Here is a 23,819-nt window from a genome sequence, read left to right as displayed (position 1 = left end):
CAACATTTAATGCATCTGAAATATAAAGGAAGAAGAGTCTTTTCCAGCAGGAGTGCTTAGGGTCTTTAAAAAACAAAAAAATGTATATATGCATACACACACACAATTAAGAACACTGTGCATGAGCTCTACCCTCTTAACAAATTTAAAGTGTGTAATACATTATTGTTGACAATACATACAATGTTGTATAGCAGATCGCTAAAGTTTATCCATCTAACTTGACTGAAACTTTATGCTGGCTTCTGAATGAAGGAGGTGGGCCAGCAAGGGAAGAACAGACAGGTACTGCATAACTCCACTAGAAGGACAAAGAAGGTCATCCATAAATGTACAAACACACTACCTCATTAAGGTAAAGCAGAAGACCCAAGTTACCTTTGGCTGTCTTTTTAAAAGAGAATTTTTACAACCTGCAAAGCAGGGAGAGAAATACTGGACCCCATCTCCTCCACAGACAGGATAATAATATGATTGAAAGCAGTTACAACCGGCATTACAAGGAGCAGTCAAGTTTCCCAGTTCTCCTGTCCTGTCATCAAGAAATGAAATGAGGCAAATTATCTATATTATAACTTTTAATGAACAGTTCAGAAGCATTGTTAGATCTTGCCCTTCAGTCATTTATTTACTCACTCAACACATACTTAATTACTGAATGAATAAAACAAATCAAATGTCTGCCTTTTCACACAAAATTTAATTTCTTGTGGGAGAGAGAGTCAGCATAAACAATACTTATATAATACAATGTGTCTCAGTGATAAGAAAAACAGGCAGAGTAAGCAAATAAAGCAGGGTTTCTCATTAGGTACTACATTATTCTTTGAAGGGTAGCAGGGAGGGAGTGCTGCTTTTGTGGATTATAGGATGCCTAGCAGCACCCCTGGCCTCTACCCATTAGATGCCAGTAGTATCCCTCAGTTATGACAACCAAAATGTCTCCAGACATTGCTAAATTTCCCTAGAGTGTGGAAAATTTTACATCTACAAGGATGAATAAAATAATGGTATTCAAAATACTCATACTCATTTTATCAGTGGGAAAACTAGGGCCCAGAGAGATTAAGCTTTCTATCTTCACCAAACATTCCTGGTTCCCAGGCTCAGTTTTGTTCCATGCTGCCTTTTAATAGGATGCAATATCTTTGATAACATCGTTATGTTATCTTCAGGGTTACCCTAACCAAAGATACTTCTCCAATCCCTGTTTGTTCATTCATTCAACCAATAAACATTGAGCAAATGCTAGGCCCTATGCTAGGTATCAGGAATACAAAGCTGAGTAAAGTACTTGCTGTCCTCAAAGATTTCACAGTCTAGGAGCAGAGATAGACACAGAAAATTATACACTAATATGGTGAACATGGTTACAGGTATTTGCAAAGTGTACTTTAGAAGCACTGAAGGACAAGCTGAAGTTTAGGTGAGAGTCTTTAGGAGCTACTACCTGAGAAAGTCTTAAAGGATGAGTAAGAGTTAGCTGGATACATGGGGAATGTGAAGGGCACTTCAGAAAAGCTGGTAGGTACAAAAGCATAAAGGTGAGATATAGCTTCCTATATGGACAAATATGAATGATGTCTGAGGCAGTGGGTGATCAGAAACATAGTTGAAGAGGGGTCAGAGACCAGATAATTGAGGGCCTTATCGACCTGTTAAAAAAACAATGGGTTTTAACCTATTTTTGAAAATGTAATCAAAGTATTTTTACACTGGAAAGTGACACTGTCAAAAGCACATCTTAGAGAAATAATGCCAGGAGTGATGCAGAGTATAAATGTGAAGGAAGGAGACCAGTTATAATATGCCAAACAGTAATTTATGACAATTGACAATATATAGGAGAACCAAAATAGAACATTTGATTAAAGGAGACAGATTTGGGAAATATTTTGGCTGATTCTGGATGTAGAATCATCTAAAATATTGGGGGTAAGATGTGGTGTTTGAAGATGGGTATAGGAGAAAAGAGTCAAGAAACTATTATTAGAAAAATAGTCAATGCTTGAAAAGTTTATTAAATGCTCTTAATATATACATATTGTTTTTAAAATACATAACACATTTTAAATTTCCTGAATATTTAAAATATACACGTGTATAAACATACACACCCATACTACATACTGTCTAACTTGGTGTTTTGGTAGAAAAAGAGAACTAGTTTGGGGAGGACATGATGAATGAGGTTTTATACATACTGAAGTTTAAGAGTATCAGAATTTGGTGAAGAAATATGGCCTGGAGCTAGATATCTAATATAGTTTGCATATAAATGTGGCTGAAAACATGATAATGATAAGATTAGCCATATAAGGAGCATAGAGCAAGAGAGTAGAGGTCTCCAGTGTCCATTTATTTCATGAATACATAGTAAGCTCCAATATTGTGCTAGACTCTACTCAAAGTGATGAAAACATATCTAAAAGAAATAAATAGAAAAAGGGAGGGAGGAAAGAAGGAAATGGAAAAGGAAGGCAGGCAGGTAGGGCAGAAAGAAAAGGATAATAAAATCCCTTCTCATCACCATGAAGCTAACTTCCTTGCTTTCCACTGCAGGTCAAAATCAGTAAATGAGTGATTTATCTAAGAATTATAAGAGAATAACTGCTATGTTGGAAAATGATATTTAAGGGGTAGGTGGAGAATAAGGAGTCAAGAAAGAGTAAAGGAGAGAAAACAAATTGGAAACAAATCAGTGGAAGTTGGAAGAAAAGGTGATCAAAGAGTGAATTGTAAATAATTCATTACTCTGCCTGGAGTCTCTTCCTCTAATCAATTCCATAGGCTGCTGCTAGATATCTTTATCAAGCACTATTTTACCCACAAAAGCAAGCGTTATAGTCTACCTACAACTAGCTTACAATATAGATACAGAAGTAAGGTTACTACAGAAATACTACCCCTTCAATTCTAGAAATGGCGTCTACACATTTTTAAACTTAACTTTTCCAACATAAAATTCTCACACTATCAATATGTGATTACTAAGAACATGAAGGTGTATGACAGTATGATGCAAACCTAAGGAGAAACAGAAATGTAGCATATATTCCTTTTAGTTAAGTGTATATAAACTACTTAAACCTATATATTTTATAAAGGTTAATTTCATGAGGTAAAGGGGAAACTATTATTAGAAAAATAGTCAATGCTTGAAAAGTTTATTAAATGCTCTTAATATATACATATTGTTTTTAAAATACATAACATATTTTAAATTTCCTGAATATTTAAAATATACACGTGTATAAACACACACACTCATATATGTGAGCAACACATTTATCACAAATAATAGAATTTAAATGTCAATTTCTTATTTGAATCCCAACTATTCTATAATTATGTCTCTACTGTAAGGAAAGATTTCCCTAAACCTATCATAACATCTTAATAGGTACGCATCTTTAAGGTGCTGTTTCGTAAGTAAAGCAATTCTCGCTATAGACCAGATAGAGAAAAAATACTGTGTGTACTAACTACAGTATTTCATATTTCACAAGGTTCTAAGTAGAAAGTAAAACACAAATCACAATTATCAACACTGATTACCAGAACAAACCCAGAGTCAAGGCAATATGAAAACAGTAGGAAGCTTTAATAACTATTTCTAGAAATGACAGTCTGCTTTCAATTGTTGTGTCCACATTAAACATTTAATAATAAATTAATGTAAAATATTACAAATATTAAAAATATCCTCTGAAATGATTAGAACTGTTAATCTTAATGTTTTTTTTTTAAAGTTTCATTCATTTTTGAGAGAGAGAAAGCATGTGTGCATGCACAAGTGGGGGAGGGGCAGAGAGAGGGAGACACAGAATCCAAAGCAGGCTTCAGGTTCTGGGCTGTCAGTGCAAAACCCTAATGCAGGGCTCGAACCCACAAACGGTGAGATCATGAACTGAGCTGAAGTCAGATGCATAACTGACTGAACCACCGAGGTACCCCAATCTTAAGTTTTGAATATATACTATTTAACAGGATTTTAAATGAACCTATCAATAAGCCTAATTCATTAATTCATAGTTGCAAAGCTGTGTTTAACAACCATAACTTCTTTTTCCTCATAACTAACAAGGTATGTTTTGTGCTTCTTAGTCTGTTTCTCTTTCCATATACTACTTTTTTTTTTTAATATATGTGTTTGTTGGATGAGGCTATCGTGAGTAAACTACGGTATGGACATTTTAATATGCAGTGTACAGAGCTAACATGAAGAATTTGAGGGGCACCTGAGTGGCTCAGTTAAGCGTCTAACTCTTGATTTCTGCTCAGATAATGACTTCACAGTTCCCGCGTTGGAGCCCCGTGTCAGGCTCTGCACTGACAGTGTGGAGCTTGGTTAGGATTCTCTCTCTCCCTCTCTCTCTGCCCCTTCCCCACTCAAGCACATGGGTGCACACTCTCTCTGAAAATAAATAAATGAACTTAAAAAAAAAAAGAATTTGAGGCCACAGAGGAAAAAAAATTGACAATGTCTCACCTATTCTGTGACATTAAACTCTACCTCCATCTTCATTTATATCTAAATAAATACACACAACTCAAACTGACACCTTCTCTCTTGTCTTCCCTTCTGATTAGGCAAAGGACAGCTTATCTGGTAGGAACTCTTGTTTAAGGCAGAAAATAGCAAATAGATTCACATCCACATCATTCATCTTTCAAGGTAATTAAACTAGTGGTAAACTATCCAGAACTTTCTGTTCTAAAAGGAATATACAAAAAACAAGTGGTTTCTCAGGATACGTTTGGGTAAAATTTATAGGTGTAAAGTCAGGTCTGCAGTACTTACCTGTACCTACCTTTCAACATTTCCAGATATTTTTTCATTTAGGAACATGACCTAAGTCCCATTGGAACTGGTTCCTGAACCTACCAGCCTTTACTAGGCATTTATGCCTAACATACTCCCTCTGCCTTTCCCTCTTCTCAAATTTTTAACTCTCATAGCTTTTTTTGTACCCTTAAAAAATATGTAAACCAATTTCTCTGTTATACCATGAAACTTTTTCTGAATCTAATCAAAGGATACTGAAAAGCTCTCCTTCTTTTGAATTTCATAGCCCTTTGTGTGTCTCTCATTACCTAATACATTGTTCATTTACCATTTTTTTCCCAATCACTCCTGCTACATTGCAAACTCCTTTAGAGCAGGGATTTTTCAGCCAGAGGATGTAGTAAAAAAATGTTGAATAAATGTAATAGAGGTGAACTTAACATTGCTTTAGAATGCTCAGCATCTCATTAATGTAAAAGAATGACAGAAACTGCAAATCACAATCGTTACTGGCAAACTCATCCAACAAAGTACATTCTATTTAGGTTATTGGAATGCCATACTCTACAGAACTGTGGAGTCCTTGACCTAGAGTACCATCTCCCTTACCAGCCTCAAACACATTCAGTGAAACAATTAAAGCAACACTGCAGGCTATGAATGCACCACTATGCAACATCCTCCTGCCTGATCCGCTAATTCATGCCTTAGGATTTCAAAACTAAACATACAAGGCAAAAGTAAACATACAAAGATAAAATGGTCATACCAGTTACAGGTGGAAACATGTTTACAGGTCATAACAAGAAGTCATTTATTTCTTTACAATAACCATGAACTTCTAAAGTGGAAACAATAATCATTAGTATAACCTAGGACTAGCTTCATTTTAATTTATCTGCAGACTATTTTCAACCCCCCTAATACACTAATGTCACCATAGAGGCATCTCCATTTTTAAAGATTTAAATCAATAGCAACATATGAAATTCTCCCTAGGATGTGAATCCTTTCAGGGCAAAGATTCTGTTACTTTAATCTTTGTATCCCTGAACATAGTTCAGGATACATTGCCCAGGATAGAATAGTTGAGTAGTTACTCCTTAACTGCTCTCCAGATAAATACCCAACATTTAATAAGATGTCAAATTATTTAAACCAGCAAAACAAGAAAAAAAAAACCTTACATCTTCTTATATACGAAAAAGCCAATTTTTCATTATTTTATTCAAGAAAGCATATACTTGAAAATACACACACAGCTTTTACTCTCATATCAATATCAAAAAGTACTGAAATATATTTACCCATTATATGATTCAGACACACCGGCAAAAGGCTCATTTTCACAGTTGGCATAAACAAATACAAAACTCAGCACAAGCGCAACTAAAGATGTGAGCAAAGCAAACTTCATTGTGTTTTTACATGTCATTTTGAGTTTTGAAACAAGTACACCACCTAAAATCTGACCAAGAGCAGCTCCAGGAATTAAAACAGCCCCTGATGAGAAAGAAGACACAGAGAGTGAGAAAACATACAGGTGTAGTCAGTTACTCACATGACAAATTGGGAAACATCAAAAACAAGCACCAGTACTATTTTAACACATGAATGCTATCATGTGATTTATAATGTTTTGAATATTAAGATCAACAAATATTCTCTTTAGCTATACAGCCTCTGTATTTCGTGTTCATACAACAGACTATTAACAGAAAATCTGAAACTTTTATCAAAATCAGTAGTTTAAATTTCAAGAAGTGGCTATCCAAAATGATATATTATTCTAATAAAAATTTAATGTAGTAAAGTAAAATTATTAGATTAAATCTGAACAAAGAAAAAAAATGGTTTACCTCCAAGGGTAGCTGCAAAGCTGGAAGACAATCCAAATTGATTTTCTATAAATTTAGGTAAAAATGTAGCAAATCCAGTAGTAATTAAGGCTTCTGAGGAAGTTGAAAAAACTAAACACATAAAGACAGTATTCCTCATCAAATTCTAAAGAAAAAATATAGTTCACCAAATGAATAACTATGATTATACTGCAAAATGTAACATTAAAATGGCAACATGATGAAATGGCAAATTTTTAATAAACACAGTATAACTATCTATAAAATTTCAGCATTTCCTCCAGCATAAAAATGAAATATTAATAGCTTGATATATACAACATTGAGAAAATTTATATGTGGAGCACCTAGAGAATTGACAGGTAATTGATTCAACAGTAGGGTGACTGTGCCTTTATCATATGCAAAGGATGGGGTAAAGGAGGTAAAAGCCAGGTTGGAAAGGTTTTCTCCAGTATATAATAAACTTTCATACATTAAATCTACCCCTTGTCTGATGTTTTGAATTCCCATGTCTACTAAATGAAGAACTTGGTTATAAACACAGATGAGAATGGTCTCTTAGTATCAAATTTGTATTGTTCTATGAGTAAAGGACTCACTAGTTAAGAAACTTAGATAGTTATAGAGTTCAGCAATTTTAAATAGGTGGATACACTGCTGGACTTCTCAGAATCTTAAACTATCAGAGGAGAGTACAGAGATTAATTAATCTAATATATCTGCCCACAAAGTGAAAACCAAATTATACTTCTGGAATATTAAGTGAAAAAAAATTTAATTAAATCAAGCAAAATACACACACTCACAACCACTCACAGGAGTCATGAAGAGGCAAGGCAAGAGAGTTAGAAGTCAGATCCAGATGATCTAACTTAAGAATAATAGTAGTGACAAAAAAGAGAAAAGTACCTGAACGAAAACTTTCAATAATTTTTAAAAATAATAATGGCAGAAAACATTTAAATCTTCAGGTTTAAAAAGATAATGGATTTCTAGCAAGAATTAATGGGGAAAAAAAACACATACTTAGGCATAACCTAATATATTGCCTGAAATCAAAGATAGATGGAAAAAAAAATGAATCATACTAACTTGGATGGAACTTCTCAACCACAACACATTTAACGAGAAAAGAGTAAGATAACATCCACAGAATTCTGGGACTAAAAGAGTATGATCAGAAAAGGTCCATTTAGTCAGAAATATCATTCAGTATTCAAGGATACTTAGATGCTACTCTGTCTGAGGAAAACTAGCAATAAAATACTGAATCCAGAGGGATCTGAATCAGAATTGAGACCTCAAAGCATGAAACCATAAGAATAAAAAAAAGCAGTAATATACATAAAAATGGTAATATACATAACAATTTATAAAATAAATAGAAATATATGACCTAGAACATAACTATTACAAAAGAAAATCGTTGTTGGGATTAAAAATCATGAACAATGTCAGAAAAACATAAGAATATGCCTGCATGGGAGGGAATAGAGTTAAAAGGTAAGATAAATCAATTAAAAACATTTCAGGCTTTCATTTAAGGAGGAAAATGAAAATGATTGAGAAGGAAATAATTTCAAATCTTGAAAAGGTAAAATTACAAACTCCCGTATGTACAAAACTTTTATGATGCTAAATGAAAGAATGTTTTTCTGTGCAAATACAACAGAACAGACCATAACACTTGTTTCTTTAATCTCAAATTCAAACCAAGTAACCACTAACTGCCACCTATTTCACAAGGGAAAAATACTGGTTAGACATTCTCTAATATATATTTATAATTTAGTGATAACTGATCTATTACATAAAGGAAGTGGCATGGAATAACGAACTATAGTGCTAAAGAGAAACCACTGAATATTGATATTGTTATTAAGACAACTCATGTTCTTTCAACCATTCTATCCTGGAATAGTTCTCATTTACTCAAAGCATAATAAAATTAAATCTGAGGAGTTATTTATTTATAAGAGCTAGAATTATAATAAGTAAGCAAAAATGTAGTAAGTAAAAATATGTATATATATATACTTATTTATATGTATATATAATATAAATATCTACCTATATATGTGGAGGAGGGTGTGTGTGTATATGTGTGTGTGTGTATGTGAGAGAGAGAGAGAGAGAGAGAGAGAGAGAGAGAGAGAGAGAGAGAGAGAGCGCGCAAGCATGTATGTGTATAGTGTTATTTTACCTTTAGGGCAGCTGGAAAATCTTTAAAGCTTGTTCCAAAACTCTCCTCGGTGTCTTTTAAGGAACTACTCTTATCCTGGTGAGTCTGGGAAATTCTTTCACCTTGAATTTTTGCTGTACCTAAAAAAGCAGTAAATGTACTTCTTCTATCACTTCATTCTTCATTTTTTTAATGCTTACTTTTAATTTTTTTTTAATTTTTTATTCTGAAGTTAGTTAACCTACAGTGTAGTCTTGGGTTCAGGAGTAGAACCCAGCAATTCATCACTTACATATAACACCCAGTGCTCATTCCAACAAGTGCCTTCCTTAATGCCCATCACCCATTTATCCCACCTGCCCCTCCCCCATCAACCCTTAGTTTGTGCTCTGTATTTAAGAGTCTCTTATGGTTTGCCTCCCTCTGTTTTTATCTTATTTTTCCTTCCCTTCCCCTATGATCATCTCTTAATTTTCTCAAATTCCACATGAGTGAAATCATGTGATATCTGTCGTTCTCTGACTGACTTATTTCACCTAGCATAATACCCACCAGTTTCATCCATGTTGTTGCAAATGGCAACATTTCATTCTTTTTCATCCCTGAGTAGTATTCCATTCCAGTGTGTGTGTGTGTGTGTGTGTGTGTGTGTGTGTGTGTGTGTGTGTACATTGTGTGTGTGTGTGTGTGTGTGTGTATATATATATATATATATATATGCATACATACATACCACATCTTCTTAATCCATTCATCAGTTGATGTACTTTAGGGCTCTTTCCAAACTTTGGCTATTGTTGACAGCACTACTATAAACATTGGGGTGTATGTGCCCCTTCAAATCAGCATTTTTGTATCCTTTGGATAAATTCCTAGTAGTGCAATTGCTGGGTTGTAGGGGAATTGTTTTTAATTTTTTTGAGGAACCTCCACACTGTTTTCCAGAGTGGCTGCACCAGTTTGCATTCCCACCAACAGTGCAACAGGTTCCCCTTTCTCCCTATCCTTGCCAATACTTCTTTCTTGTTTTGTTAATTTTAGCCATTCTGACTGGTGTGAGGTTGTATCTCATTGTGGTTTTGATTTGTATTTCCCTGATGATGAGTGCTTTTAAGCATCTTTTCAGGTATCTGTTTGCCATCTGGATGGATGTCTTCTTTGGAAAACTGTTTATTCGCCCCATTTTTTCACTAGATTATTTGTTTTTGGGGTGTTGAGTTTGGAAATGCTTACTTTTTAACTGACACACACTTCTACAAGTTTATAAAACCATAACATAAGAAGCCAGTTCCTCTGTCAACAAAATTGCACAAACATTTACGTATATAATTTTTTCTGAGAGCTAGAATTATTACTATCAGCTAAGGGAGTTCCAACCAGTCTAAAAATTAAGATGAGACAATTCTGTTCCAATGATATATTTATCCTCTTTATTTAAAAATATCTCTTAGGGGCGCCTGGGTGGCTCAGTCGGTTAAGTGGCCGACTTTGACTCAGGTCATGATCTCACAGCCCGTGAGTTGGAGCCCCTCATTGGGCTCTGTGCTGACAGCTCAGAGCCTGGAGCCTGTTTCGGATTCTGTGTCTCCCTCTCTCTGACCCTCCCCCATTCATGCTCTGTCTCTCTCGGTCTCAAAAATAAATAAACGTTAAAAAATAAAATAAAATAAAAAAATAAAAATATCTCTTAAATTCTTTTCTTCTTTTTGAATGGTTCTCTTTTTCATCCATTATATATTAAACAATGTATGTTCAAGGTTCTTTTCTTTTACTCTCTTAAGTTCTTTTTTTTTCATTTTTTTAATGTTTATTTTTGAGAGAGAAAGAGAGACAGAGCATGAGTGGGGGGAGGGCAGAGACAGAGGGAGACATAGAATCCGAAGCAGGCTCCAGGCTCTGAGCTGTCAGCACAGAGCCCAACATGGGGCTTGAACCCACGAACTGTGAGATCATGACCTGAGCTGAAGTTATACGCTTAACCAACTGAGCCACCCAGGTGCCCCTACTCTCTTTAATTCTAACATGCTTCACAGATGAAGTATTTACCATGTATTATCATGTCTCTTTGATTTTTAATAATGGTACTGTGAATAAATCTGAGAAAACAGTCAATACATGGAATTATAAATTGGATGGCCCGGGGTAGACGGAATCAGTGAGACCAACTACTTCTACTCTGCCAACTTTTCTTTTGCCCATTCCCAAAGTTAATCATCTACCTTTTACATGTAATAGAAACAACTATTTAATCTTCAGCCTAGAGAAAAATACTTTTATAGATAATTTGAACTACATGATTATATAGAAGCAAAGTTTTCCAGAGAAGGGGAATGGATGGATATTCTTTTCTATTAATCTTTTCTTTTTGGACAAACTGTCTAATATTGAAATATGGTGAAAAATGAGTATACTACAGCATTACTTTTATGACGATTGGAAAAAAAGTACTTGTTCTCTCATCAACAAATAACATCAATGATTTAAGGCAGATTAATTATTGGGTAGTGAGTAACTGAATACAAACTAATAGTTTGAAAGATACTTGTACTTTGCATATACATAAAGCAAGATTCCAGACAACACACAGGAAACAAATTTAGTTAAGTATATAGTAAGAAAGTGCCTACGTACAGTTTTATTGATTTTATTACCTGGAAATAAAGGAAAACCATAAGTATTAAGATTGCTACCCAGTATTTCCTAAAGACAAATGTTCAAAAGTTTGCATAGGCAGACAAATGAAATTCTATAGAACAATGAATTTTCTAGGGTTCTTATCAACTATACAAAAAGCAACAGTTGGCCTAGAATTGGAATAAAACTCTTTGATTTTAACAAAAATGAATACCTGGTAAATGTTTTGGGAAGCATAAAAAAGGAATTATCAAAGACCAAGCAAAGAGCCAACACAGAAGAAATCCAATCCACCATGCCCCCAGCCATCGTGGATCATCTTCAGTAATATCTATGCTATACGACAGAAAAACAAAATGTAAAAGTCAACGTTACCTTGTTCACTAAAATTTAGTTATGATAACTATACTTTGTAATTCAAGTACATATATAGGGGAATATTATTACAACATTCAACATTTAAAGCAGAGTCACTGTGATGAATCAGACAACAGAAAGCAGGCATAAATGAAAACTACAATAATGGTTTACAAAGTATATCAAAATGGCACTATGACATAAAAGTGTAAAATATTTAAGAGTAAATATATATATGCTAAATATCTGAAAGCATACATAGAATTTCTAAACTACCTAATTTGGCTAAGTTTTTCTTCTCAACTATATTGATTACATCTTATAACAAATCACTGATCTGTGTTAAAAGCACATACACTGTGTCTTAAGGCATTCACTTAAACATAAAATTCATTTTATTTATTTATTTATTGAGGTGTAACTGGCATACGATATTATATTAGTTTCAGGTATACAATATAATGTGATATTACCATATATTACAAAATGATCACATTAAGTCTAACATCTTAGCTGCAGAAGTATTTTTCTTGTTTTGAGAAATTACAAGATTTACTGTCTTAGCAACTTTCCAATATTCAGTACAGTATTACTAACTATAGTCATAGTGTTGTATATTACATCCCATGACTCACTTATTTTATAACTGTAAGCTTGTACCTTTTGACTCCCTTTACCCATTTCACCCATCCCCCACCTATAACATATAACATATCCAAATGGTAGCCACAAATTTGTTCTCTGTATCTATGGGCTTATTTTTTTGTTTGTTTGTTTGGTTTTTTTTTTTTTAGATTTTACATATATATGAAATCATATAGTATTTGTCTTTCTCTGTCCGACTGCAAAGTTCTTCTTAAAGTAATTTCTTTTTTTTTTTTTTTTTTAATTTTTTTTTTTTCAACGTTTTTTTATTTATTTTTTGGGACAGAGAGAGACAGAGCATGAACGGGGGAGGGGCAGAGAGAGAGGGAGACACAGAATCGGAAACAGGCTCCAGGCTCCGAGCCATCAGCCCAGAGCCTGACGCGGGGCTCGAACTCACGGACCGCGAGATCGTGACCTGGCTGAAGTCGGACGCTTAACCGACTGCGCCACCCAGGCGCCCCTTAAAGTAATTTCTTAAGTTTTATAACAGTTCCCATCATTTTAGATCAAGATATTTCTGGGGCTCCTGGGTGGCTCAGTCAATTGAAGGTCCAACTCTTGATCTCAGCTCAGGCCTTGATCTCAGAGTCATGAGTTCAAGCCCCACAGTGGGCTCCATGCTGGGCATGGAGCCCACTTAAAAAAAAAAAAAAAAAAAAAAAGGTTTCCCTCCCAAACACACCATTACTACAACTCATGTAATTCTCCACTGAAATTTAAAACCTTTCTTAAAAACCCAGCTCTCTGTTTCAAGGACTTCATCTGCACATCTTCTTATATAGTTTCTAAAAATTAACCTGGGACTAACAGCTCAAAGAGCAAATCACATATCCATGAGCACATTTTCTATTCATTACTCACAGTCACACAAAGGATTGCACGGTTTTGATTCCTAGTGGTAAAATGAGAAAATATGGACTCACCAAAGGTTACTGACTTCTCTATATTCCGGAAAAAGAGAAGGTAACTCAGTGGTTAAAAGGAAGATTTGGGAGTCAAAGGTCTACTTGGATTTATGTCTTAGCCACTTAACAACCTCTGTATATCAACTACCTTATAGGATTATTAAGAGAATTAAATGAAGAAGTATGTAAAATAATGTAACACACAAAACCTATAAAAAAACTATAGAAAATAGTATGGGATAAATAAATATTACCTCTTATTATCCTCTATGGCCAGAGCTGGAACCACACAATTGCAATTCTTATGACCATATCAAAGCTACTACAGCACTTAGTTTGAGAATCATAGACTTTTGAGACTTTTCAGGCTATCTACATCCAGCTAAATCTACTAAAAGCACAACTAATTTTGATTAAATTCTTCATTCTGAGCAATGCATGAAGTCCTAGAGGTGTATTTTGAAAATTTTCAGATGACTATTAAGCATCCTTATTTATGAATAAATTTATTATACTAAGGGGTGGTATGGCATTAATTCATGAAGTGCAGATAAAGTATTATATAAATATTGTGTGTATTCAGTTCTGTTTCCTGAAAAATCCCTCATGCTATCTGAGGAAATTCTTTGAAAACGTTCTATGATGTTAACATTATTAAAATAAAATAAACATATAAAAGAAAAAGAGATGTCGCCTTGCCTTTGTCCCATGTTCACATCAATGTACATGCTTAGCAGCTGTCCTCCCAACACATAACCAATAGCAGGGCCTAATACTGACATAGAATAGCCAATTCCTGGAAGAACAAAGACATTGAAGATAGTCAACAGTACAATTGTGCTTTGAAAAGCTTACAGCAGTGAAGAGAAATATTTTACACTAGAAAAATCATGAAATGATTAGAATTACACCAAAATTACACATTTTCAGTAAAAAAATACCATTGAATAGTACTTGTCAAGTCAAACAGCTTAAAAAATATTTTAAAAATAAATATAAAACATTTTAAATATAAATATTTATGTAATTCAGTGTATAAATTGTTAGACTGCAATAACCGCAATAAATCTAAACTATAAATTCATGGAAATTTACGTTACGTTACTTGGTGGCAGAGGTAGTGCATCTACTACTACCCTTTGTGGATGGTGGTATTAGTTACTGTTCACAATTCTTATGGAAAAAATGATGTGAAATGAAAAGCCTTTTCTATTGTGTAGACACTCCAAAAGCAATCTGTATTTTGCACTACAGCAGCTGATTTTAAAACCTGGATCTGGTCATTAGTCTTTTTCATAAAAGTAAGCCATTAATTTAAATTCCTACACTTAGTGAATCTTCCACTTTAACTTGCAGCAGAATTAAACTAACCTTATTTCTCTGATACTTAAATTTTTGCCATACATAACATTTAAATTTTTACCAAAAAAGATGTGTACATTAGTATCTTCATATATTACCACTTTCTGAATTTTTTATTAATTGCTGAGATTCTCATTCTCATATACAAAAGAACAAAATATAACATATCCAAAGATAAGCATGTGTCAATGGCAAAAATGACTTATATACTTGACCAAGTCTCCAAAGTAGAAGCCATGCAAGATGATCTGGAAACATATAAGAATTCTGAAGGACCAGAGTCAAGATTCTGAAGAGGGACATCTAAAAAAATGGGACTGATTTTTTTCCTACATATATTGGCTGATTCTACAAGAGACACTGGGGGTTAGCAATCCTTGGTAGTGTCTGGGAAGGAAGGAAACCAAAGTTGTAGTTCAGGGCTCCTAACTTGGAAGTTATTAACTTCCTCTACCCTACATTTTACATTGGCACCTAGGAGGCTATACTCTAAAAGTAAGGGTGAATTACAAATAGACTTGCTCACAAAGTAAATACAGCTTTGCTTCAAATAAACTCAACCTGCGAAGTCAGATAAAGGGCATCCCAGACTGCAGTGTTACCAAATATATCAGAGATTGGGAGTTTATTAAAAGACAGAGTGGGGTTTGGATAAAAGTGGTACAAGTATAAAACACCTTTATCAAAGTGAAATGAAAGAGATCCACAACAGATTCCTCAGAACTAAAGATTACCAACTGGAAAATACAATTAAATCAGTAAATATTTATCGAGAAGCACAAAAAATAAAAACAAAGGATAAAAAATACAGAAAAGAGTAAGAGATGAAGAATGCATTAAAAAAAAAAAGGCTTAGCATACATGTAATTGGAGTTCTAGGAGAGGAGATAATAGGAAAGAAGTTATATTTAAATAAATAATTATAGGAAATATCCTAAAGCCAATGAAAGTACAAAACAACATATAAATCCAAAACATGTAAATCCAAGTCATATAAATCCAAAACAAGTTAAATAAAAGGAATTTTGCACCTACACACATCATATAAGTAAAACTGAAGAAAATCATATCAAACAGAAAAATCTTAAAAATGCAAACATATATAAGAAACATTGGAAGTGAAAAGACAAAGAAACAGTATTTTTAAAGTACTGAAAAAAAAAAATCAACGGTCAACTAGTTATCTATTCCCAGTGAAAATATTTATCAGGGAAAAGCGTTAAAACAAATTTTTACTTAAAGAGTTCTAGAACCTTTGTGATAAACAGGAATGTGATAAAAATATCAATTAATTTCAGAATTTCATAATATCAAGTTTGCATATAAGGTCATTAGTAGATGAACAGTAAAGGATATTGATAAAAGGAGGAAATTGATAAAAGCGAAGAAATGAAATAATAAACATTAAATTATCAAAAAGAAAGAAAAAAGGCTAAGAAATAAGAACATAGAGCAAATATGTTTTGCACATGTTAAGATGAAAGACTTAAACACAAAATAACATTAAATGAATTAAAAAGTTGGAATTAAAGAACAAAGATTGTTAACCCAATGAAAGCATCAAAGAAATAAGGGAATAAAGGGTGAATGGCCTGGAAAAGATTGTAAGGATTGAGATGTTACATTAACTACTTTTTTTAATTCACTCTAAAAGGTAGCAAATTTTGATTGTTTTCTTTTTGCCCCTTTTTGCCTTGTTATGTATAAAATTTGTTTCATAGAATAATGTATGCTACCAAAAATAGATACTGTTTTAAAAGAAAGAAAGAATGGAGGAAGATTTTGGAAATGGGGAAATAAAAAGAGATAAAAAGCATAAAAAAGGAAGTTTTTCACACAACAAAACTTAAAATACCCACTAAAAAATACTGGTTATCTGAAATTGAAAAAAAAATCAGGTATATAAGATACTATAATTAAGTGTTCATATTTTCCTTAACATAAAGAGATAAAATGTGTTTCCCAGTTTTGTTACTTCTGTTGTTTTCCTTTGCTCTCAAAAATTACCATTTGATAAATTCCTACAGTATAAGAAAGAGTTAACATAGCAGGCCTGTGACTGTTAACTTTAGAAAGACCTGTTTGCAAGGCTGGCCCTTGGCTGGCATTTGGGATTTATTTAACTGTCCAGAAGGATGCCACCATTCCCTAACTAATTAGGGTGCCTGCCTGACTGCACCTACACTGTACAAACAATATTGTTTTGCTGACCACTTGTATTCCTTTTAAGAGTCTAGAACTTTTAATACATGCAAGGCAAAGGGTCCCTACATGATCAACCCCCGATAAAATCCTTGGACATTGAACCTCTAATGAACTTAACTGGTAGAAAACATTTCAAACTCCTTGCTGGCAGAATCAATTGTGAACTGTCTGGCTCCACTAGGAGGAAGCTAAATCTTCAAAGCTTGTACCTGGTTTTTGTCTGTACTTTTCCTTTTGCTGATTTTCCTTGGCATCCCTCCCTGTAATAATTCACAGCTATGAATATGATTATATGCTAAGTCCAGCAAGTCCTCCCAGAGATTTATCAAATCTGGGACAGTCCTGTGAGCCTCCACTCTACCTACCGTGTTTAAATAATTTTTGTAAAACTTCCTAATTTTGTGTTACTAACATATGAAGATTAAAACTGTTTTATGAGAATTATTGATCAGAAGAGGACTTCAGAAAGGAAATATGCTAAACTGAGAGAGTGAAAAGCATCATTACTAGCTAATTGAAATAAAAGCATTACTAATTAGTTAATGAAAGAGAAGCTATACAGATCAGCTAGAACTTGTAGAGAGAGACAAATGAGACTTTGCAGAGAGACCAACACAAAACAAGTAGAGAAAACAACTAGAAGTGTAATGGTTTTCATATTAAGGAAGAGCCTAAGTAGGTTTAATAGTCTCCATCAGGGCTGTTTTGAACATACTTGACTTCCAGTTACTATAGCAATAAGTTCTTGTTATATACCAAATGTTTGTGTCCCCTCAAATTCCTATGTTTAAACCTGGGATGTAGGTTTCCAGTTTGATGGTAAGAGGTGAGATATTTGGAACTGATTATGTCATGAGAACGGAGCCTTCACAAATTAGATTAGTGCCCTTCTAAGAAGATGCCCCAGAAAGCCCTTTCTTACCTGTCTGCCATGTGAGGACACAAGAAAAAGATGGCTGTCTATGAACCAGGAAACAGGCCTCACCAGCTCCTGAAACTGTGGGTACCCTGATCTTAGACTTTCCAGCCTCCAGGACCATGAGAAATAAATTTCTGTTGTTTACAAGCCAACCAGTGTATGGTATTCTGTTACAGCAGATTAAAAGAACTAAGGCAGCCCCCTATATTAGAATAATAAACTGATAAGATGAAAACTTACAGAATGTGAAACACATTAATTTGATGTAAGGCCACACACAGCCTAGTACACTCTACCTTGCAAGAATATCACAGAAGGAATTTAAGAGAAACTTACGTTACCAAAAATTAGGTTCAGCACCGCCTTTCCCCTCACCCCCCCTCCCCCAGCCACCAACCCAGAATTGAGCCACACATAACCAGGATTAGTCTGAAATGAAAAGTCCACAGAGTTCTGGGTACTATCTTGTGGTTTCTTTTGTTGACTCTAGTTAAGTCCATAAAAGATTTAGTAAATCAGGTAGAATGGCCAACTCAATCTCCCCACCCTGTGTAAATTAACCTGGAATTCAATTAATCCAGACAGCCTACTGCTTGGATGGCAGTTCTAGGAGGGCTGGCATGCCCGGAACAGGATATAGAGCGGGATGTCAACAAAACTCATAACCGCATTCAACTGAAGGACATGTGTCAGTAAACAATCTAAAAGAGTAATATTGCTCTATCTAATATTTAATGGAAATTGAATAGAAATGCCTATGAAATTACAACTTTTCATAAGCATATGTTATGCTTTTAGTTATCAATTTAAAAAGCAATGAAATGATACTGAAACATTTATTTTATAGAGAAAACTTACCTATGTAAAGAGAAGATTTGTGTGTGGGCACAGAATCATCAATAAAAGCTGTTCCCAGGGTATAAAGAGGAGTTCCTCCTGTTCCCAGCAAGAGTTGTCCCAAGATGAACACATACAAGTAGTTAGAAAGTGAAGAACTTGAAGAGGTACAACTGGCTCCATTCCTTGTTGCTGAGCAAGTATCTTTGGGGCAAAAAAATTAAATTGTGAATTTACAGAAATTTAATTTATCTATCTGTCTTTATAAATCAGACTTGCCTAACATAACCTTCTTAATTTCTTTCAATCACTTCACTTTATTTTTAAAATACATTACTAAAGAAAATTTATTAAATATTATGTTAAAATATAGAAAACATAGAACAAAACTGAGAAACATTACTTTAAAAATCATAATTCACAAAGTTCGGGGTAAATTAATGTAAACACAATTGAAGCATGTGGTGCCAGGGAAGGAGTTTTCAAATTAAGAAAACAAAAAAACAAACAAACAAAAAAAATTAGCCTTTATTTTTCTTTCCAAGTTATAATACAGTATGAGAACCATAATGAATTCATCAATCAATACTTTAAACACATGTGAAAAGTATACTTAGGTTATAGTATATTTTGGCTAAAACAGTAATTTCTCAATGTTTACAGCAAAGCCATAATATTTGAAGTTATGTCTAATTCTTTATTGTAGCTTGAACTATTTTATTAAATTTATTTTTTGAAGCAACCTTTGGCTCTAGAGGATATTCTTCTGAATATCATCAAAGGAAAAATGCTTATCTTTAAGATTTGATTAAAATCTTAAAAATCACACTCAAAGACTGGATATTATAGTAAATCTAGATTTCCTAAACTCACTGGATAATATTAATGAGCAATGATGCTTGTTAAAAATACATTCCCAGCCCAGGACACCTGGGTGGCTCAGGTTGTTAAGCATCTGGCTCTTTCTTGATTTAGGCTCAGGTCATGATCTCACAGTCATGGGATCCAACCTTGCATAGGGCTCCCCATTGAGTGTAGAGCCTGCCTGGTCTCTCTCCTTCTCTCTCCACCCTTTCCCTTCTCATGCACTCTCTAAATAAATAAATAAATAAATAAATAAATAAATAAATAAATATTAAAAATACATATATTCCCAGCCCTTTCCCTTTGAATCTGGTGTAATATCTAGGAATCTGCATTTTAACAATAGCCTTAGCTAATTCTATTTTCACTTCCTTAATATCAGATCAAGATTACTTCCTGAATGATGTAAGACCCCCAAAGCACCAATCCTGAAGATTCTTTAACTGATTCATGGCCATCAACTTTCAGATTCAAATTTTATGTATAAAATATTTTATTTACTTATTTATATTTGACAGAGAGAGAGAGAGAACACGCACACAAGTGCAGAGAGAAGCAGAGGAAGAGAGAGAGAGAGAGAGAGAGAGAGAGAGAATCTTAAGCAGGCTCCATTCTCAGCTTGGAACCTGACCATGGAGCTTTATCTTATAACTCTGGGATCATGAGAGAAGCCGAAATCTAGAGTCAGATGTCAACCGACTGAGCCACCCAGGTGCCCTTGCACAAAATACTTATTTTTTTTAATGTAAAATATACCCTATAATTTTGTACATATTCAGATTATAAGAGGTTGATGAATATTCAGGCCGATAATTTGTATCTATAACTGGGCTAAATCTGCATTATTTGTGTTACCTCCTTTGCCATGTCAGATATTTGAACTGTGATTTCTGGTTTCATCATTCACTTTCTTGGAGGTAGTAGATTAGACTAAGAATAATCTCATTATTTGATACATTGCAAAATTGAACATACAGGTATTTCTTAATTTATTATTTTTCATATTTTTTTATGATAGGTAAATATATTTTTTTACTAATCTGGTAGGTATTTTGACCATGTGAGTATTCTCTGGGGTTTTGGTGTTTGTTTTTTTCCAGAAGAAGTAATACATAAAGTTTCAACATGTTTGTTTAAGTAAATTTTAAATACCACAGAAGATCAAGAGAAAGAAAAAATTCTCCCTTCCCCCACCTGTCTCCACTTTATGATCTTCCATGTAACTCAGAGGGAGGTAATGACCTTTGTTAACAGCTCTTTTAATTTTTTTCAGACACTTTCTCACATATTCACATGTTTCCTATCCATTTACTATTTTTACACAAGTACAGTCATACTAAACATACTACACCTATACTCAACAACTTCCAATTTTCACTTACATCCCGGACATCTTTGAAATTTAACTGTATTTAAATTTCTTTGTTGGTACTGTCATAACATTCCATAGCATAAATGTCTTCTAATGTATCTACTTAATCCACAATTTACACTTAATAATTAATAATTAATAACACATACTGGGGCATCTGGGTGGTCATTCGGTTAAGCGTCCAACATCAGCTCAGGTCATGATCTCGCAGTTCATGAGTTCAGTTCCATATCGCACTGTTGGCTGTCAGCACAGAGCCTGCTACAGATTCTCTGTCTCCCTCCCTCTCTGCCCTCCCCTGCTCACACATGCTCTCTCTCTCTCACTCAAAAATAAATAACATTTAAAAAAAAAATAACACATATTATTATATTATAAATATATTTAGGTCATTACAAACATGTTGTGATAGGTATTTTTATAATTTCCTTGGCATATTTATGCAAGTCTATATGTAGTAGATTCCAAAAAGTGGAACTGCTAAGTCAAAGTGTATAAATATTTGTATTTTGATATTGTCAAACTATCTTATCAAAAATTTAAACAAATATGCAATCATACCAGCAACACAGCAACATCTTCCATAATAAAATTAAATTACTACCAATCTCACTGGTTAAAAAATACCAAACACACATATTTTTTTCAATTTAATTTTTAAGGTCATCAATAAGCATTTTTTATTTTATTCGTCATTTACATATTTTTTCTATGAATGTTTCAAATACACTTTCGAGGTCCTAGCTTTGATATTTGCCTTATAAAATCTTCCCTTCTCCAAGATAATGTACATAGTAACACGATTTTATCCTAACATTTTACAGTTGACCTGAAAACGATGCAGGGGTTGGAGCACCAAACCCTGCACAGCTAAAAATCCATGTATAGCTTTTGGGTTCCCAAAAATTTACTAATAGCCTATTTTTGACGAGAACTCTTATTGATAAACAGTTAATTAACACATATTTTGTATGTTACATGTATTGTATATTATTTTCTTACAGTAAAGTAAGCTAGAGAAAAGAAAATGTTAAGAAAGCCATTAGGAAGAGAAAATACATCTCCTGTACTGTATTTATTGAAAAAAACCTGTGTGTATAAATAGACTCACACAATTTAAACTCATGTTTTTGTGTTTTTCAATTGTATTTTTAATTCATATGTAATAAAGTTTAGTGGGAAAAGACAGAGATGCAGCATTCTGTTGGATTAACCAAAGAGAATCTTTTATTAAAGACACTCAGTTTTGTTTTTTTTTTCATAAGACAGAGCTGAATCTTTTTTTTTTAATTTTTTTTAATGTTTTTTATTATTTATTTTTGAGAGAGACAGGGACAGAATGCGAGTGGGTTAGGGGCAGAGAGAGAGGGAGACACAGAATCCAAAGCAGGCTCAAGGCTCTGAGCTGTCAGCACAGAGCCCAACATGGGGCTTGAACCCACAGACTGTGAGATCATGACCTGAGCCAAAGTCAGCCGCTTAACGGACTGAGCCAGCCAGGCGCCCCAAAGACACTCAGTTTTATGTCACTGATCTTTGCAGTCTTTCTCTGGCTCAAATCTCTTGTAATTACTTCAGCTCTCTAAGCCTTGAGATATCAATATCTCAGCCCAGCTATAACCCATTTCACAGTACTGCATAAAAGACTCTTTAATACTTAACATTTTCTTTTATTATTTTCCCCAAGTAAACAAGGCCAAAGATCTACTTATGAACACTACTATATCCAATATACTACTCTATTATTTCTGAATAATTTATTTCTATTGCTTTTCTTAGAATTGATAAAAAGAAATGACATACTAAGCCACAGAAAGGCATGGATGAATCTTAAATGCATATTGCTAAGTGAAAGAATCCAGCCTGGGGAGGTGAGGTTAAGACAGTGAAGTAGTACGTGGTTGCCTCATCCCTCGAACACAGCTAGATAAATATCTAATCATTCTGAACACCCAGGAAATCTATCTGAAGACTGAGACAACAAACTGCACAACTAGAGGGAAAGATGAGGCTACAATGTAGAAGGCAGAAGGTGTGGAGATGTGATTTAGGGGAGAAAAGGATCATGGGTGCCAGGGAAGAGAGGGGAGCCCTGATCATGGAGAGAAGTGAGAGTCTGAGAGATTGGAGGGGGGGTGGGGGGCAGGTAGGAGGAGAGCAGTGTACAGGGGATAGCACAAGAAAAACACTTCCCTAAAAGCATGGACTGGGAAAATGAGAGGGGCTGATTATTGTGAGTTTTTTCAGCCAGTGGAGCTCAAAAATTGGAGTTTTAGAAGTCTTCGCTGTGGGGGTGTGGAGCCCGGCAAGTGAAGATGTGCCCCTGTGGAGAAGAATGGAGGAGGCCTGGGAGTAGACAACACAATCTGAGGAACCCCTGGGACAAACTGTGAGAAGACAGTTTTTGCTTCTTGAAGTATATCTGGTAGAGATGTCATTACTTCTCAAGGAACGAAAGAGACAGCAGGCTCCACTGCACTGTCTGGTTCCTTAGCATAGGGGAGAAACACCTGCTAAGGGTAGCAAACTTGGACTCTTTTTTTTTTCTGCATTTTATAATCCACATTCCTGCCTATGGGTATGACTGCACTTCTGGGACAAACTGGCACCCTCCCCAGTGCAGCAACCCTCCCTGAGAGGACCAGCACAGGTCCACACCACACTGGGTCTCTAAAGTTTGGAGTTCTAAAACTCAGTGTGCCTGAGATAAAACACAGGTGCAGTGCACTGCTAGGAAGGCAGACAGTCCAGATACAGACAGGGTGAAGGTAGGAATTTGAGGGAAGCCTGGGAGACATGAGGAAGAATGTTTGCTCTTCTGTAAAGGCTTCCCGGACAATGGTGGGATCGAGCTCCCCTCCCTGGGGAGGAAGGAGAGGGCTG

At 34.5% G+C, this 23,819-nt stretch overlaps 1 protein-coding gene across 3 annotated transcripts in view; it reads right to left on the bottom strand.

The window, feature by feature from the left end:
• The window catches only part of SLCO4C1 (solute carrier organic anion transporter family member 4C1), an 88,842-nt gene that overhangs the window by 29,133 nt on the left and 35,890 nt on the right, over window positions 1–23,819 (bottom strand). For all 3 annotated transcript variants that reach the window (XM_058726167.1, XM_058726160.1, XM_058726164.1), the window contains exons 3-9: window positions 18,722–18,904; window positions 14,077–14,173; window positions 11,682–11,803; window positions 8,855–8,973; window positions 6,649–6,793; window positions 6,097–6,292; window positions 379–532 (exon numbers count right to left, since the gene is read on the bottom strand). In XM_058726167.1, the coding sequence (XP_058582150.1) occupies window positions 379–532; window positions 6,097–6,292; window positions 6,649–6,793; window positions 8,855–8,973; window positions 11,682–11,803; window positions 14,077–14,173; window positions 18,722–18,904 (1,016 nt within the window). The remainder of the gene's footprint in view (window positions 1–378; window positions 533–6,096; window positions 6,293–6,648; window positions 6,794–8,854; window positions 8,974–11,681; window positions 11,804–14,076; window positions 14,174–18,721; window positions 18,905–23,819) is intronic.

The sequence above is a fragment of the Neofelis nebulosa genome, chromosome 1 (genome assembly GCF_028018385.1).
Source record: "Neofelis nebulosa isolate mNeoNeb1 chromosome 1, mNeoNeb1.pri, whole genome shotgun sequence".
Taxonomy (NCBI): Eukaryota; Metazoa; Chordata; class Mammalia; order Carnivora; family Felidae; genus Neofelis; species Neofelis nebulosa.
The sequence above is the reverse complement of the archived record's forward strand: the minus strand, read 5'-3'. Positions and strand labels throughout refer to the sequence as shown.